Below are 13,248 nucleotides of genomic sequence, written 5' to 3' on the forward strand. Positions count from 1 at the left end.
GCCCGGGGACGGACGGGCAGGGCGCGCCGGGGCATGGGCGCGCCGGGGGTCTCCGTGCGCAGGCCGGGCTGGGCGAGCCGGCCGCGGCTCGGGGACAGCGGCGGGCGACGGTCCTCCCCGGCGACCGCCGCTGAGCCCCCGCGGGGCCCGTGACGCCGCGGCCGATGTGGCCCCGCGCGTTGCGGGCCTGCACCGCCGCCGCACAAAGACGCCGCCGCAGCCGCCGTCCGCACCCGGGCCGCAGCCGCCGCGCCAGCCCTAGCCCCAGGCGGAGCCCCGGCCGCAGGGCAGCAGGCGCCCGCGCGCGGCTCGCCCCGGCATGGAGAAGCGCGCGGCCGCGGGGCCGGAGGGGGCGCCGGGCGCCAGGGCGCCGCTCGCAGTCGTCTGCCTGGGTGAGTGGGCCGCGCGGGGCCGGCCAGGGTAAGGCTTGGAGCCCGCACTGCGATGGCTCCCGTGCCCGGGCTGCAGAGCACGCAGCTCCCCAGCACCCTTGGGCTACCGAGGAGGGCGACTCCCACAAAGCGGCACTCCAGGCCCGGGAGCTGGCGGGGGTGGGGTGGGGAGTGTGGGCGGTGGGAGCCAGAACGCCGGCCTTGGCTTCCTAGGGGAGGCTGGGGTTTGCCTGTCGCTTTCGGGCCGGCTTGCCTGAGCTGTGCTCTGGCCTCCAGAGCTGCGGACAAAGGCCTGGACTGCTGCTCCCTGAAGAAGAAACCGTTTCCTGCCTGGAGTCAGGGCAGGCCTGGGAGCTAGCCAAAGATGGAGAATCAGCTGGGGGGCTGGGGGGCTGGGGGAGGCAGATGTGAGAACTCATTTTCCCATTGTGTCTTCCTAGACCCAGACGGCCATAGGCTGTTCAGCCCTAAGGGGAGTGGGAGTCTGTTCTGGGGAGGGCCAAGAACCTGCCGGGACTGGAACCTAGGTTAGAAGGCTCCTTCCCAGACCAGGACATTTTTTTTTGGTCCACTTTCTCGGGGCCCATTGCTGGAGAGGGGAAGGAAAGAGTTAAATCCCCAACCCACATGGCTCTTTATTTACCTTGATGAAGGAGGGAGGCCCTGAAGAGCTGGGGTCATTAGGGGACACCCTATGATGTCACCGTTGAGGGCCCAGGAACCTGACAGGCTCCCTGAAACCACTGAAATGATAAGTTGGACGGGGAGCTCATTCATTTTAAGTTGTAACTCTCATCTGGCCTCCAAGAATACAGAAGAGTGAGTGAGTGAGTGTGTGTGTGTGTGTGTGTGTGTGTGTGTGTGTGTGTGTGTGTGTGTGTTACTGCACAGGCTGGATGAGCTGTCGAAGTAGTGGCATATGCCCAACGTGCCTGCTTCACATGCTGTGGGTGGCCATGGCATCTGGGTCCTGGCTGTTGTGTTCCCCAGGTGGGCAGGGCAGAGGTAAGATTTAAGATTCTCCTTGCTCAGGAGATGTCCATGTCTAGGGTCCATGTCTGGGTCTAGCAGAGCCTGGATGCCCTGGGGTGGGGATGGGGTGACTCCCTGTTTCTTCACCAAATGGAGAATGACTGCTCTGGAGATGAATGCCTCAATCGGGGAGGGGATGCCCTGATCCCCAGGAAGTGAAATTTGCTTCTCACTTGGCCTAGACTCTCTGTTTCAGTCTGGAGCCCTTGAAGTAAAACAGTAGATGGAGGCTATGGACACTCCTGTGGAGGTGGACCCTTACTGCGGTGGGAGCAGGCAAACTCTGCCTTTAGGACGGTGGGATGCCCGTCAAAGGAGGAAGCCCTTCGGGTGGTAGAAACCCTCTTGAAATGCAAAGTTCTTGGGACTAAGCCTAAGTGATGGGTAGCCTCAAGCCTGACAGAAAACCAGCTGATTCTGAAGCAGGACAATACAGTCAGGCTAGCACACTGCTGTTTCTGGCTGTGGGTATATGAGGGCAGGTCCTAAGACCTCTGAGTTCCTGTCTTTGCCTATCCCAGATGGAACAGAGCTGGGAGGGAGGGTTTCTGGCAGTGATCTGGGCCATGCCCAGTGAGATAAAGGGGCCTCCCTTGATTTCAACTGTATTGTCCTGTGTTCACTGCAGCCCAAACATGTGCCCTGGAGTCCAAGTCCCTTACTGATGCCTCTTTGTGTCTTCCACAGTGAACCTCTTTCTCACTGGGAGACTCAGCAGTGCGGTTCCTGCCTTAGGTGAGTAAGCCCCTTTCTCAGGACGGCCTTCAGTCTTGGCTGTACCCTGTGGCCATCAGGCCTCTGGCTGGAAAAACCTCCCCCTGTGCACCTTTACAGCATCACAAAGGAGCTGTTGGCCTTAAGCAAACTTAACTTTAGTGAGCCTTGATTTCTCTGGTAAAATAGGTGAAATGCCAGACTACCGCAAACTTGGCCATTAGTGTCCACTGAAGCAATAACCTAAGATGTTCAGAAGGGATCTGGTGCTCTGTGGCTTGGTACTACCACAGACTGTCAAAATCCCTGTCTAGTTGATAGATGTGCCTCTTGTGGGTGGTGGCATTCCTGAGGGCCCCTGGATGCTCATGTGTATTAAAATCATGCCTAGGCTTTACTTATAGAGGTAAGATTAATGTTGCCACAGAGACCAGTACCACTGAGGAAAAAAAAAAACTGGACCTTTAAGACTGATTTGGTGGCACAGGCCTGTAATTCCAGCTACTCAGGAGACTGAGGAAAAAGATTGAACTTAAGGACTGCTTAGACTACAAAGTAAGTTCAAGGAAAGCCTGGCCAACTTTGTGAGACTGTCTAAAACTTTTTTTTTTAAGGGCTGGGGATGTAGTTCAATGGTAGAACACCTGCCTAGAATCCCCCAGTGAGGAGCAGGGGGTGTGGTTCAGTGGTAGAGCCCCTGCCTAGAATCCCTCAGTGAGGGGCTGGGGGTGTGGCTCAGTGGTAGAGCACCTGCCTAGAATCCCCCAGTGAGGGGCTGGGGTGTGGCTCAATGGTAGAGCACCTGCCTAGAAGCCCCCAGTGAGGAGCAGGGGGTATGGCTCAGTGGTAGAGACCCTGCCTAGAATCCCTCAGTGAGGGGCTGGGGGTGTGGCTCAGTGGTAGAGCACCTGCCTAGAATCCCCCAGTGAGGGGCTGGGGTGTGGCTCAGTGGTAGAGCCCCTGCCTAGAATTCACCAGTGAGGAGCAGGGGATGTGGCTCAGTGGTGGAGCACTTGCCTAACCTGGGATCAAGCCTTAGTAGGTTTGGCCAGGCTGACTCAGGATGAGGGGAAGGCAGAAGCCACAGCTTTCATTGTGGTTTCCAGGAGAAAGGCAGAGAATCAGGCAAACAACTTAGAAAGCTTAGAATGGCCAGTTTGAGTCATTCTGGAGGCTAATTCTAGGGCAGGTTCTGACTGGCTGGTACCTGGCCCTGGGATTCTTCAGGGCAGAAGAGTGTATTGGCTTGTGTGTGAGGGTCTGGAGGATGGTGGATAAGAACACAGCCCTGGATCGACTGCTCTGCGTGTGACAGGCTTGTTCCAGGCAAGCCAGCTTGCAGCAAAGAGGTCAGCATGTAAGGTGTGGGAAAGCAGTGAGAAGTGCTGGCCTCTTGCCTGTCGGTGTTGGCTGGCCATCTGATGGCTGTCTGAGCTCTGATCTGGTGTCAGAAGAGGGAAGAGCAGCCACCGATACCCCTCCTTGGTGGTGGCGAGGCTCCCACTGTTTGGAGAATGAATAGGTTGGGTAGCTGTGAGGCGGGTGACTTCTTTAGTCAACGTCTGGCCATCTTCAGCAAACCCTAAAATGGTGTTTAGTGCCAGGTGTGGCGTTGCATGCCTGTAACCTAGCACTGGGGAGGCTGAGGCAGGAGAGTTGCAAGTTCCAGGCCAGCCTGGGCTACATGGAGAGACCCTGCCTCAAAAGTAAAGCAAAGGTTTCAAAGGCTAAGTAATTGGCAGAAGTACCCTGAGTCACGGTGCCTCGGGGTGTGGTCAGTAAGGATGTGTGACCCCAAGTCTGGCGACTGGAACTTGTGCCACACGGTGAAGCAGGAGCCATGTGGCATGTCAGGTTTTAGGTGCCACTGAGCCCATGACACTCCAGGTGGGTAGAGCTATCTGGTGGTGATCACAAGGATTATGGGAGGCGGGCCGAAGCATGGTGGAGACGTTCACAGAGTCCAATTTCCCTGCCTGTCTAGAAGACTGGGCTTCTGCTCCCCACAATCCTCTCTGTACCCCAGCTCTGTGTTTTTCTACAGCTGGGCCTCCTCTGCTGACCCAGGCTGGCCCAGAGCCCTGCCTTAGTCAGCACTGACCAGCCCGGCCCCACTTGCTGTACTGACCACAAAGGACAGCTCGGTTTCACATCCCGTTTCCAGGAAAGCACTGACTAGGTCAGGTGTCTGTGGCCAGGGTACGGTGCGGGAAGCGGGGTGAGCGAAGGCTGATATCTTGCAAGTGTGAACCCCAAACCGGCGGATGGGCAGTGCTGTTCAGATGTGTCCCCCGTCCTCAAGGGACAAGGGAGTGCCTGGGAGAGAATGACCCGGGTCCTCATGTTTGGCTTCCTTAGCTGTGCAGACCTGAGGCCCTGCAGAGCGCCATCACTCACCTCCACAGTGGTTGTTCACACATTGGTGTCTGTGTGTGAGGTCCTTGATGTGGGGAGCAGGATGCACAGCTTGCATGGCAGTGACAGGTGGTAGGGTGGATCCTAGTGTTCCTGGAATCCAATTCTGATCCCTCTGGCATTGCTGACCAGCTTCTCCCCGGCCTAGTGGACCCCTCCCAGCATGGGCCTCATGACTGCATTTCCAAATACTTTCTTTGTGGTCCTACCGTCTCCTAGCCCTTTCTCAGCCTGCACCAGATGCATTTTGTGCCTCAGCCCATCCCTTGCTCCTCCTGTGTCAGGTCCTCCCTGGATCAAAAGACCTACCTCCTGAGTCCTGCATCCTGCTGCTCCCAATGTGATGCTAGGGAGGTCTGGATCAAGTTCACACTGTCTCCTACTAGTCAGTCAGGCATTGGCCAAGTGCCTGGGGGTGAGAGAAGCCTGCTGGCAGGTTATAACATGCAGGTTGTCCCGGTTACCAATAGCTTCTGGAAATCAGATCTACAAGTCATGCTGCATCGGGCCCTGCCCCTGCCCTCTCAGAGGATTTGACAATTCTTCAGACCCACGACTAAGACACTGCCTATAAAACTGCTGTTCATCCCTTTCCTATATAGTCACTGAGAGCTCAGACAGTCTCCTGTAGGAGCAAAGGTTGGCCTCCACCTGAACATCAGAGGGACCTCCCCGATGCCCCAACACCCCCAGGATCTCTCCTATACCAGTATCCCACCAACAGTCCTGTTTCTGCTCTGACTTTGCTATACCCTGTCAAATCCTCACCCCCCACAAGACATTCCTGTAGACTCCTCTGCCCCACCGGTCTGTCCATCACATGACTGTCTGCCTCGAGACTGTCTCTCTCTCTCTTTTTTTTTTCTCGAGACAGGGTTTCTCTGTGTAGCTTGGCACCTTTCCTGGGACTCACTTGGTAGTCCAGGCTGGCCTCGAACTCACAGAGATCCGCCTGCCTCTGCCTCCTGAGTGCTGGGATTAAAGGCGTGCGCCACCACCGCCCAGCAAGACTGTCTCTTTCTTGATTCTAACCATAGCAACATTCTCCAGCTCTACTTTTATAGACGTATAAGGTGCATCCTCACACAGGGATACATATGGCCATGAAGGTTAGGCCTAGGCCCTAGTGTGGTGCATTGGAGTGGAGATGAACCTACTGTCTTGGAGAGTTGGGGTTCAGCGTGTTGACCAAGCTAGACACATCTCCAAGCTTACTGCTAAGCAGTCAAGAGCCCTTCATGGAGCTCCCAGGGCAGACCCATTCTCCCTCTTGATGTGAGACCCAAGTAGTAGTTGTAGAATCGTGGTCCGGTACCCGTGACACCCCCCAGAGATGAGGAAACAGGTAACAGTGATGCTCTGTGGGCCTTATAGGATAGAGGGTTTGTGAAAAGGCTGAGTTGGGCTGGCAGTGGTCCAGTCGTCTGGACAGACAGGCCACCTAAACCCAGAACAAATGTGGGTGCAGATGGACAAGTGTTCTGGCTGAGACAGGAAGAAAGCAAGATGTTGATTTAGGACCTTGATGAAGTCCGTGTAGGAGGAAAACAACCCCAATCTCACTGGGCTCTGCCCACCAGGAACCACTCACCCTGCACCTCAGGAAGGAGAAATCCTCCAGGTCATATGAGGTGGACACCGAGGTCTCCACAGGATTCTCCGGTTAGTGGCTTTATTTGTCGGCAGGAGCCAGGTCCAGCCTGGGGGCACCTTGCGGGTTCTCTTGAGACCCTGTTCTGCTAGCTTTGGCTCCTGGGCTGGGAGTGGAGTGCACAGCTCCTGTTTCCTTGGCGAAACACCTGAGACTGGGGCAGGAGGCTGCATCCTCGGGCCACGTGTGAGCATCAGGAGCAGAGGAGCTGGCATGCACCTCACTGAGCTGGTACCCTTGATGCCGCAGAGAATGAAGCTCTGAGGATGGCCACCCCCACATTAGGGACAAAGGTGGCCTTCCCTTCCCTCCTTTTGTTTCTCCTTCCTGTTTCTTCTTTCTCCTCCTCCTTCCCATTTCCCTCCACTCCTCCCTCAAATCCTTTTTTCCTTTCTTACTTTCTTTTTTTGGTCCTTCCTTCTTTCCTTCTTTCCTTCCTTCCTTCCTTTCTCTCTCCCTTTTCTTTCTTTTCTTCCTCAGGGTCTCATGTAGTCCATGCCAGCCTAGAACTCACTATATAGCCCAGGCTGGCCTCAAAATCAGGCTCCTCCTGCCTCAGCTTTCTGTGTGCTGTGAGCCACCACACCTTGTTCAAAGATGGCGTTTCTGACTTAGCTCTTTGATGTTCTTGTGAGCAGATTGGATAATAGGATGCTCAGAAGGTACTGGACTGGCCATCAGTAGTTCATGCTGGGCACCTGCTGTATGGCAGGCACTGTGCTGGCCTCTGGGTGTCAGGCCAGAGTGTCCCAGCCTGCCCTCCTCTGGGGACTTGTCATCAAACAGTTTCTGGAACAATAGGGAAGTCACTATTGTGGCAGAGGCGAGGAGGAGAGGGGCAAAGGATAGGGGCTCCATTGGGGGTGACATGGTGAGGGCTTCCCTATGAAGGGACCCCAAAGAGCTGAAGCTGAGGAGGAGTGAGTGAGGGAGTGGGATAGGAGAGTGGGGACAGCCCTCACTTCCATGGGAGGGGTCCTGAGGATGGGGGAAGCAAAGACACAGGAGCTACGAGGCAGTTGGTAGGCAGGCGACCATGTCATCTTCCTGAGAGACTGGGGTACAGAGGGCTGAAGTGGGGTCCTCCTGCAGCGCTTCCCAGTCAGAGGCCACAACTGGAGAGAATGACTTTTCAGAGGCATCATGACAGGTGCCTGGAGTCCACTGAGGAAGTAAACTCGGAGAGAGCCTTGCTCTTCCGTCTGTAAAGTGGGCCCGGCCTTTGTAGCAGGTTGGATTAGATAAACATTTGGAAGTCATGGCAGACTTGCAGCTGAGTGTAAGGGTGCCCTGCCTGGCCCTGGGAGAGCCCATACAGCAGGGCAGGTGTGGTGTCTCTCACTCATGCTGGCTAATAATGGCTTTATCTTCATTCTCTCATGTGGCATTCAGTTGACGCCCCATAAATGTTTGGGAACTTAGGTTCTCCTGCGGTGAGAGGCTGAGCCCACCAAAGGACCAGGTGAATCCTGACTCTGCTACTAACTGGCTGTGTGCCCTGGAAAACATTTACCTTCTCTGAGCCTTATTTCTTTACCTGGTTAGGATACCTCTAGTGTCTTTTCACATATTTTAGATAAAAATCTCAAATTTTAAATGAAAAAAGGTTTATTTTTACTTATGTGTGTAATGTGGGGGAGGATGGGCTGCACATATGTGTGCAGAGGCCAGAGAGGGCATTGGATCCCCTGGAGCTGGAGTTACAGGCAGTTGTGAGCTGCCCACCGGGGGGTGCTGGGAACCAAACGCTGGTCCTCTGCAAGAGCAGCAAGTGCTCTTAACCACTGAGCCATCCCCTCAAGTCCCCCAAACCCAACTTTATACAAAGTGTGCTGAGACCCAGACTACACTGGCAGCCAGGGATTCTGCTTAAATTCTGTGTTTTCAACCCCAGCCTGCGAGGTGCACAGGGATGACATGCCTGTCAACTTTTGCTTGGTGCATAGTAGGTGTCCAGTAAGATGTATCAGATGACAAAGCCCCTCTTTTCCTGGCACTGTGTTAGTTTTTAATATTTGTTTATTTAATTTTATGTGCATATGTGTGTGCCTGAGTGTATGTTTGTGCCTCGCATGTGTGCGGGAGCCCATGGAGGTCAGAAGAGGGCCTTGGATCCCCTGGAACTGGAGTTACAGATGGTCGTGAGCAGCCATGTGGGTGCTGAGAATTGAACCCGGGTCCTCTGCAAGAGCAGAAAGTGCTCTTAACCGCTGATCGATCTCTTTCGCCCCCTTGGGGCTGTGTTCCACATGGTCACACAGGACATTGTAGTAGGATGGCCTGTGGAGGCCTCCATGCAGAAGGCTGACTTGTAAGACCCCCACTAAGCTGCGGTTTTGAGACCTCACATGGCATGTGCTGGGTGCCAAGGGGAATTAAACATGTCTTGTTCTTTGTCCTACTGAAATGGGGGGGCGGAGACTGGACACACAGGGTCAAGACTCCACTATCCTACAGGACTGGGCTACACTGCTTCAAGTCTAGAGGGTCCCTCCTTGAGTTCCACCCACACATGACTTCATGAAGACTTGAACTGTGGACTGGCTGGGCCCAGTGGAAGCTTGTGTTCAAGCCATGAGCAGAGTACCCCACCAAACCCGCTTTCCACCCATAGGTGAGCGGACATTTCTCTCCCAACAGCTGCCTGCAGTGGGAAGTTGGAACAGCACACTGAACGGCGAGGGGTCATCTACAGCCCAGCCTGGCCCCTCAACTACCCGCCGGGCACCAACTGCAGCTGGTATATTCAGGGTGACCGTGGTGACATGATCACCATCAGGTAAGCGGAGCCTCTGTGCGACTGCGCATGTGTGTAGGCCTAGCAGGTGTGGAGGGCACACATGTGGGTGTGGACAGGTGTGATGTGCAGAAGCCCAGGACTTAGCAGGGATGACGTGTGTGTGTGTGTGTGTGTGTGTGTGTGTGTGTGTGTGTGTGTGTGTGTGAGAGAGAGAGAGAGAGAGAGAGAGAGAGAGAGAGAGAGAGAGAGAGATGTGTGTGTTAGGTGTATAGACACATTTAGGAACAGACAGCTGAGAGACCTGTGTGGCCATGTGTGAGCTATAAGCCTGCGTGTTTATGTGAGCATATGATCATTTAATTGCCCACTTCCTTGGCTGGGTGCTCTGAGCTGGGTCACTTCCTGTACTGAGACTTCTCTTTTCAGTCCCCCCAAAGTGAGCCTGAAGAGCTGGTGGGGAGTCTGGATGCTTAAGGTGGCAAAGGTGTTTGTTTCTGTCCTGAGGAGTGGCTTGAGGCCAGACTGGCACGGAGCCCAGGTCAGGGTTTCTGCAGGGACCTCAGGTGGTCCCTCAGTGAATGGAGCTGTAGATACAGGCAGAGGGCGACAGGGAAAGGTGCTAGTGAGTGTCACTGAAGAGCTAGAAACCCGGACCTAGGGTGATCATGGGGACATTTGGCTAGGGAGTCTCCATGGGTTCTGTGTGCCACACTTGTAAATGCTACAATCCAGAAGCCTGCCCCACCGTCCAGGTCTATTACTCCATAGATCTGAAGGCTGGGAATGGGATGGGTATGAGCGGAGGCTGTTCTGGTTTCTGTGCCTATTTTGCTCAGCTCTGGTGCCAGTGTTTCACCTGGGCAGCTTGCAGTCACCCAGCTGCAGTGTGGGGTAACCTCGTGGGCAGAGTTCCACCTTCAGTGCGCAATCCTGGGAGTTCGTGCAGTCCAGTTGACTCAGGATGGGAGGGATCTGAGCCCTTGGTTACCACCCTTTAGGGGACCGTGTCAGAGGGCTGCTGACACTCCAAACTCAGTTTTGAGCTGGGGGTGCTATGTGTGTGCTCATGGGGCAGAGAGCTGGAAGGGAGCTGGACTGATGGATGCAGCCCATGGATGCCATGATCTCTCATGGAGCTGCCTCTGGACCCTGGGGTAGGGGCAGAGTGGGCCCTGAGGGGCTGAGAGCGCAGAGCCAGGCAATTTGGGAGATACAAGGAGGGCCACTGGGTGAGACGGAGCTAGCTAGCTGCCTTTGCCATGCGCTCCAGCTTGACGACTGCTGGCCCGTCCTGGGCCATGAGGCCCCTGTCCTCCTGCCCATCCCTGGGGTCCCCTCTGCCCCACAGTTTCCGGAACTTTGATGTGGAAGAATCTCACCAGTGCTCCCTGGACTGGCTCCTACTGGGCCCAGCAGCTCCACCTCGCCAGGAGGCCTTTCGCCTCTGCGGCTCAGCCATCCCACCCGCCTTCATCTCTGCCCGCGACCACGTCTGGATCTTCTTCCACTCAGACGCCTCCAGCTCCGGCCAGGCCCAGGGCTTCCGCCTCTCCTATATCCGAGGTGATGCAGCAAGCTTTTCCTCTGGCCCCGGTTTTCTGCGAGGGCTCCCCTTGCCTCCCTTACTAATCCTGGGGTAGGGGTAGGGCTGATGTCTGGGGGTGCTTCAGCGTCTCTTTGGGTAATTGACCCCAGTTTGCTGGAAGTGAACCTGCCCTCAGCCTAAGCTCAGCTCCGATACTGAACCTAGCCTTCCGTCCATGAGTCTGTGCCCCGTAGGTGGCCCTGCTTCTTTGTACAGAGCCCCAGTTGGGACTGAACCCATTTACCTGCTCCCAGCCTCAGGCCTGGTGCTGGAAGGAGGCTCATCTTGTCCCTCTTTGCCTCCAGGGAAGCTGGGCCAGGCCTCCTGCCAGACAGATGAGTTCCGCTGTGACAACGGCAAGTGTCTGCCTGGCCCCTGGCAGTGCAACCTGGTGGATGAGTGTGGAGATGGCTCGGATGAGGGTAACTGTTCAGCACCCGCCTCGGAGCCGCCAGGCAGCCTGTGCCCCGGGGGAACCTTCCCATGCAGTGGAGCCCGCTCCACGCGCTGCCTGCCGGTTGAGAGGCGCTGTGACGGCACACAGGACTGTGGTGACGGCTCTGATGAGGCTGGCTGCCCCGACCTAGCATGCGGCCGTAGGCTGGGCAGCTTCTATGGTTCCTTCGCCTCTCCAGACCTGTTTGGCGCTGCCCGCGGGCCTTCGGACCTTCACTGCACGTGGCTGGTGGACACACAGGACCCTCGGCGTGTGCTGCTGCAGCTGGAGCTGCGGCTGGGTTATGATGACTATGTCCAAGTGTATGAAGGCCTAGGCGAGCGTGGGGACCGTCTCCTGCAAACACTCTCCTACCGCAGCAACCACCGGCCTGTGAGCCTTGAGGCGGCGCAGGGCCGCCTCACCGTGGCCTACCATGCTCGTGCCCGCAGTGCTGGGCATGGCTTCAATGCCACGTACCAGGTGAAAGGTTACTGCCTTCCGTGGGAGCAGCCGTGTGGGGGCAGCAGTGAGGGAGATGATGGGAGCACCGGGGAGCAGGGCTGCTTCTCGGAGCCACAGCGCTGTGACGGTTGGTGGCACTGTGCAAGTGGCCGGGATGAACAGGGCTGCCCCGCATGCCCTCCGGACCAGTACCCCTGTGAGGGGGGCAGTGGCCTGTGCTACGCACCTGCCGATCGTTGCAACAACCAGAAAAGCTGCCCCGACGGCGCCGATGAGAAGAACTGTTTTTCCTGCCAGCCGGGCACCTTCCACTGTGGTACCAACCTGTGCATCTTTGAGACGTGGCGCTGCGATGGCCAGGAGGACTGCCAAGACGGCAGCGATGAGCATGGGTGCCTGGCCGCCGTGCCCCGCAAGGTCATCACCGCCGCCCTCATTGGCAGCCTGGTGTGCGGACTGCTGCTTGTCATCGCCCTAGGCTGTGCCTTCAAACTCTACTCACTGCGCACGCAGGAGTACAGGTGGGCACCACGTGGTGGCAGGAGCCCCAGTTCCTAAGTCTCCCTGGAGAAAAGCTCACCACATTCCACGCTATGGGTTTGGGTCATCCCAATACAGGAAGACTGTTCTGGTGTGTGCATGCAGGGGTCCGGATGCAAGGGTGGGGTCCCTAAATCCTGCCGTGATGGCAGGTGTCTATCATTCTTCCCTTCTGCCCGTTGCTTTCAGGGCCTTTGAGACCCAAATGACACGTTTAGAGGCAGAGTTTGTGCGGCGGGAGGCCCCCCCATCCTACGGCCAGCTCATCGCACAAGGCCTCATCCCCCCGGTAGAGGACTTTCCTGTCTACAGCGCATCCCAGGTGAGCCTCCATGAGTTTGAGATCCTACAAGGCCCAGGTTTCTTTCCTGCTGGGTCTGAGAGCCCCCACGACCAGGAGGCCCAGGGGCCAGCTAGGGCTAGGGTGTTGGGAGTGGGGCAGGTGGAGGAAGCTCAGATTAGTCTCTGGTCTGGAAGGGGGTTGTTCCCAAATGACCTGGCCCCTACCTTAGCCGCTCCCCACCCCTAGGCTTCAGTGCTGCAGAACCTTCGCACAGCCATGCGACGGCAGATGCGTCGGCATGCCTCCCGCAGGGGGCCATCCCGCCGCAGGCTCGGCCGCCTCTGGAACAGGCTCTTCCACCGCCCACGGGCGCCGCGAGGCCAGATCCCGCTGCTGACGGCTGCGCGTACCTCACAGACCGTGCTGGGTGATGGGCTCCTCCAGGCAGCACCGGGATCTGTCCCAGACCCCCCAGCACCCCATACAGACACGGGCAGCCCCAGGGAAGCTGGAGATGGGCCGCCCAGTGGCCCTGGCCACGTGCCAGAAGTGGGGCCTTCAGTGCCACCCCCACCCTTGAACCTGCGAGACCCAGAGTACAGGCCAGAGGACAAGGAGAGAAAGGCCTGTGAGGACCCTCCGGAAGACAGCCCAGCCCCCGTGGACACGCCTCCAGAGCCCTGCTTGGCCCAAGACCCCTACCCCCAGACTCCCACTGCCAGCAGCACCCAAGATCCCCACTCACCAGAGTCATTGGGAGTCTGCAGGAGCCCCCCACCAACCTGCTCCCCAATATTGGAGGCTAGTGACGATGAAGCCCTGCTGGTCTGCTGACCCACTGGACACGCTGGTGACTGCCACAGCCCCGCTTTGTAACCAGGGAATACACAGTCATTTCTACCCTGCCTCTGCATTCTTTCTTACAAACAGAGGCCCACCTAGCATCCCCGGTGGAAGGCCTGGGCGCTCAGCCAGTGGGCTACCTCTGCACGCCC

General features: G+C 56.9%; 1 protein-coding gene across 2 annotated transcripts; it reads left to right on the forward strand.

Annotated features, from left to right (window-relative positions):
- The first annotated feature begins 252 nt into the window (after positions 1-252).
- On the forward strand, positions 253-13,153 carry Lrp3 (LDL receptor related protein 3). 2 transcript variants are annotated; one of them, XM_076577741.1, is made up of 7 exons: positions 253-392; positions 2,112-2,159; positions 8,845-8,983; positions 10,293-10,507; positions 10,835-11,951; positions 12,160-12,292; positions 12,500-13,153. In XM_076577741.1, exons 1-7 carry the CDS (start codon positions 320-322, stop codon positions 13,085-13,087), a joined length of 2,313 nt encoding a protein of 770 aa, XP_076433856.1. In that variant the 5' UTR covers positions 253-319; the 3' UTR covers positions 13,088-13,153. The 2 variants fall into 2 exon arrangements, with proteins under 2 accessions (XP_076433856.1, XP_042131559.1); XM_042275625.2 differs by having other exon boundaries at positions 352-392; positions 8,819-8,983.
- The last annotated feature ends 95 nt before the right edge of the window (positions 13,154-13,248 follow it).

Source organism: Peromyscus maniculatus, chromosome 1, assembly GCF_049852395.1.
Source record: "Peromyscus maniculatus bairdii isolate BWxNUB_F1_BW_parent chromosome 1, HU_Pman_BW_mat_3.1, whole genome shotgun sequence".
In the NCBI taxonomy this organism is placed as follows: domain Eukaryota; kingdom Metazoa; phylum Chordata; class Mammalia; order Rodentia; family Cricetidae; genus Peromyscus; species Peromyscus maniculatus.

Bases quoted from the DNA above. Each gene is read 5' to 3' on its own strand.
- Lrp3 (XM_076577741.1), top strand. From the start codon at position 320: ATGGAGAAGCGCGCGGCCGCGGGGCCGGAGGGGGCGCCGGGCGCCAGG. The intron at 2,160-8,844 runs GTGAGTAAGCCC...CTCTCCCAACAG, and splicing joins CAGTGCGGTTCCTGCCTTAG to CTGCCTGCAGTGGGAAGTTG. The intron at 11,952-12,159 runs GTGGGCACCACG...CGTTGCTTTCAG, and splicing joins CTGCGCACGCAGGAGTACAG to GGCCTTTGAGACCCAAATGA.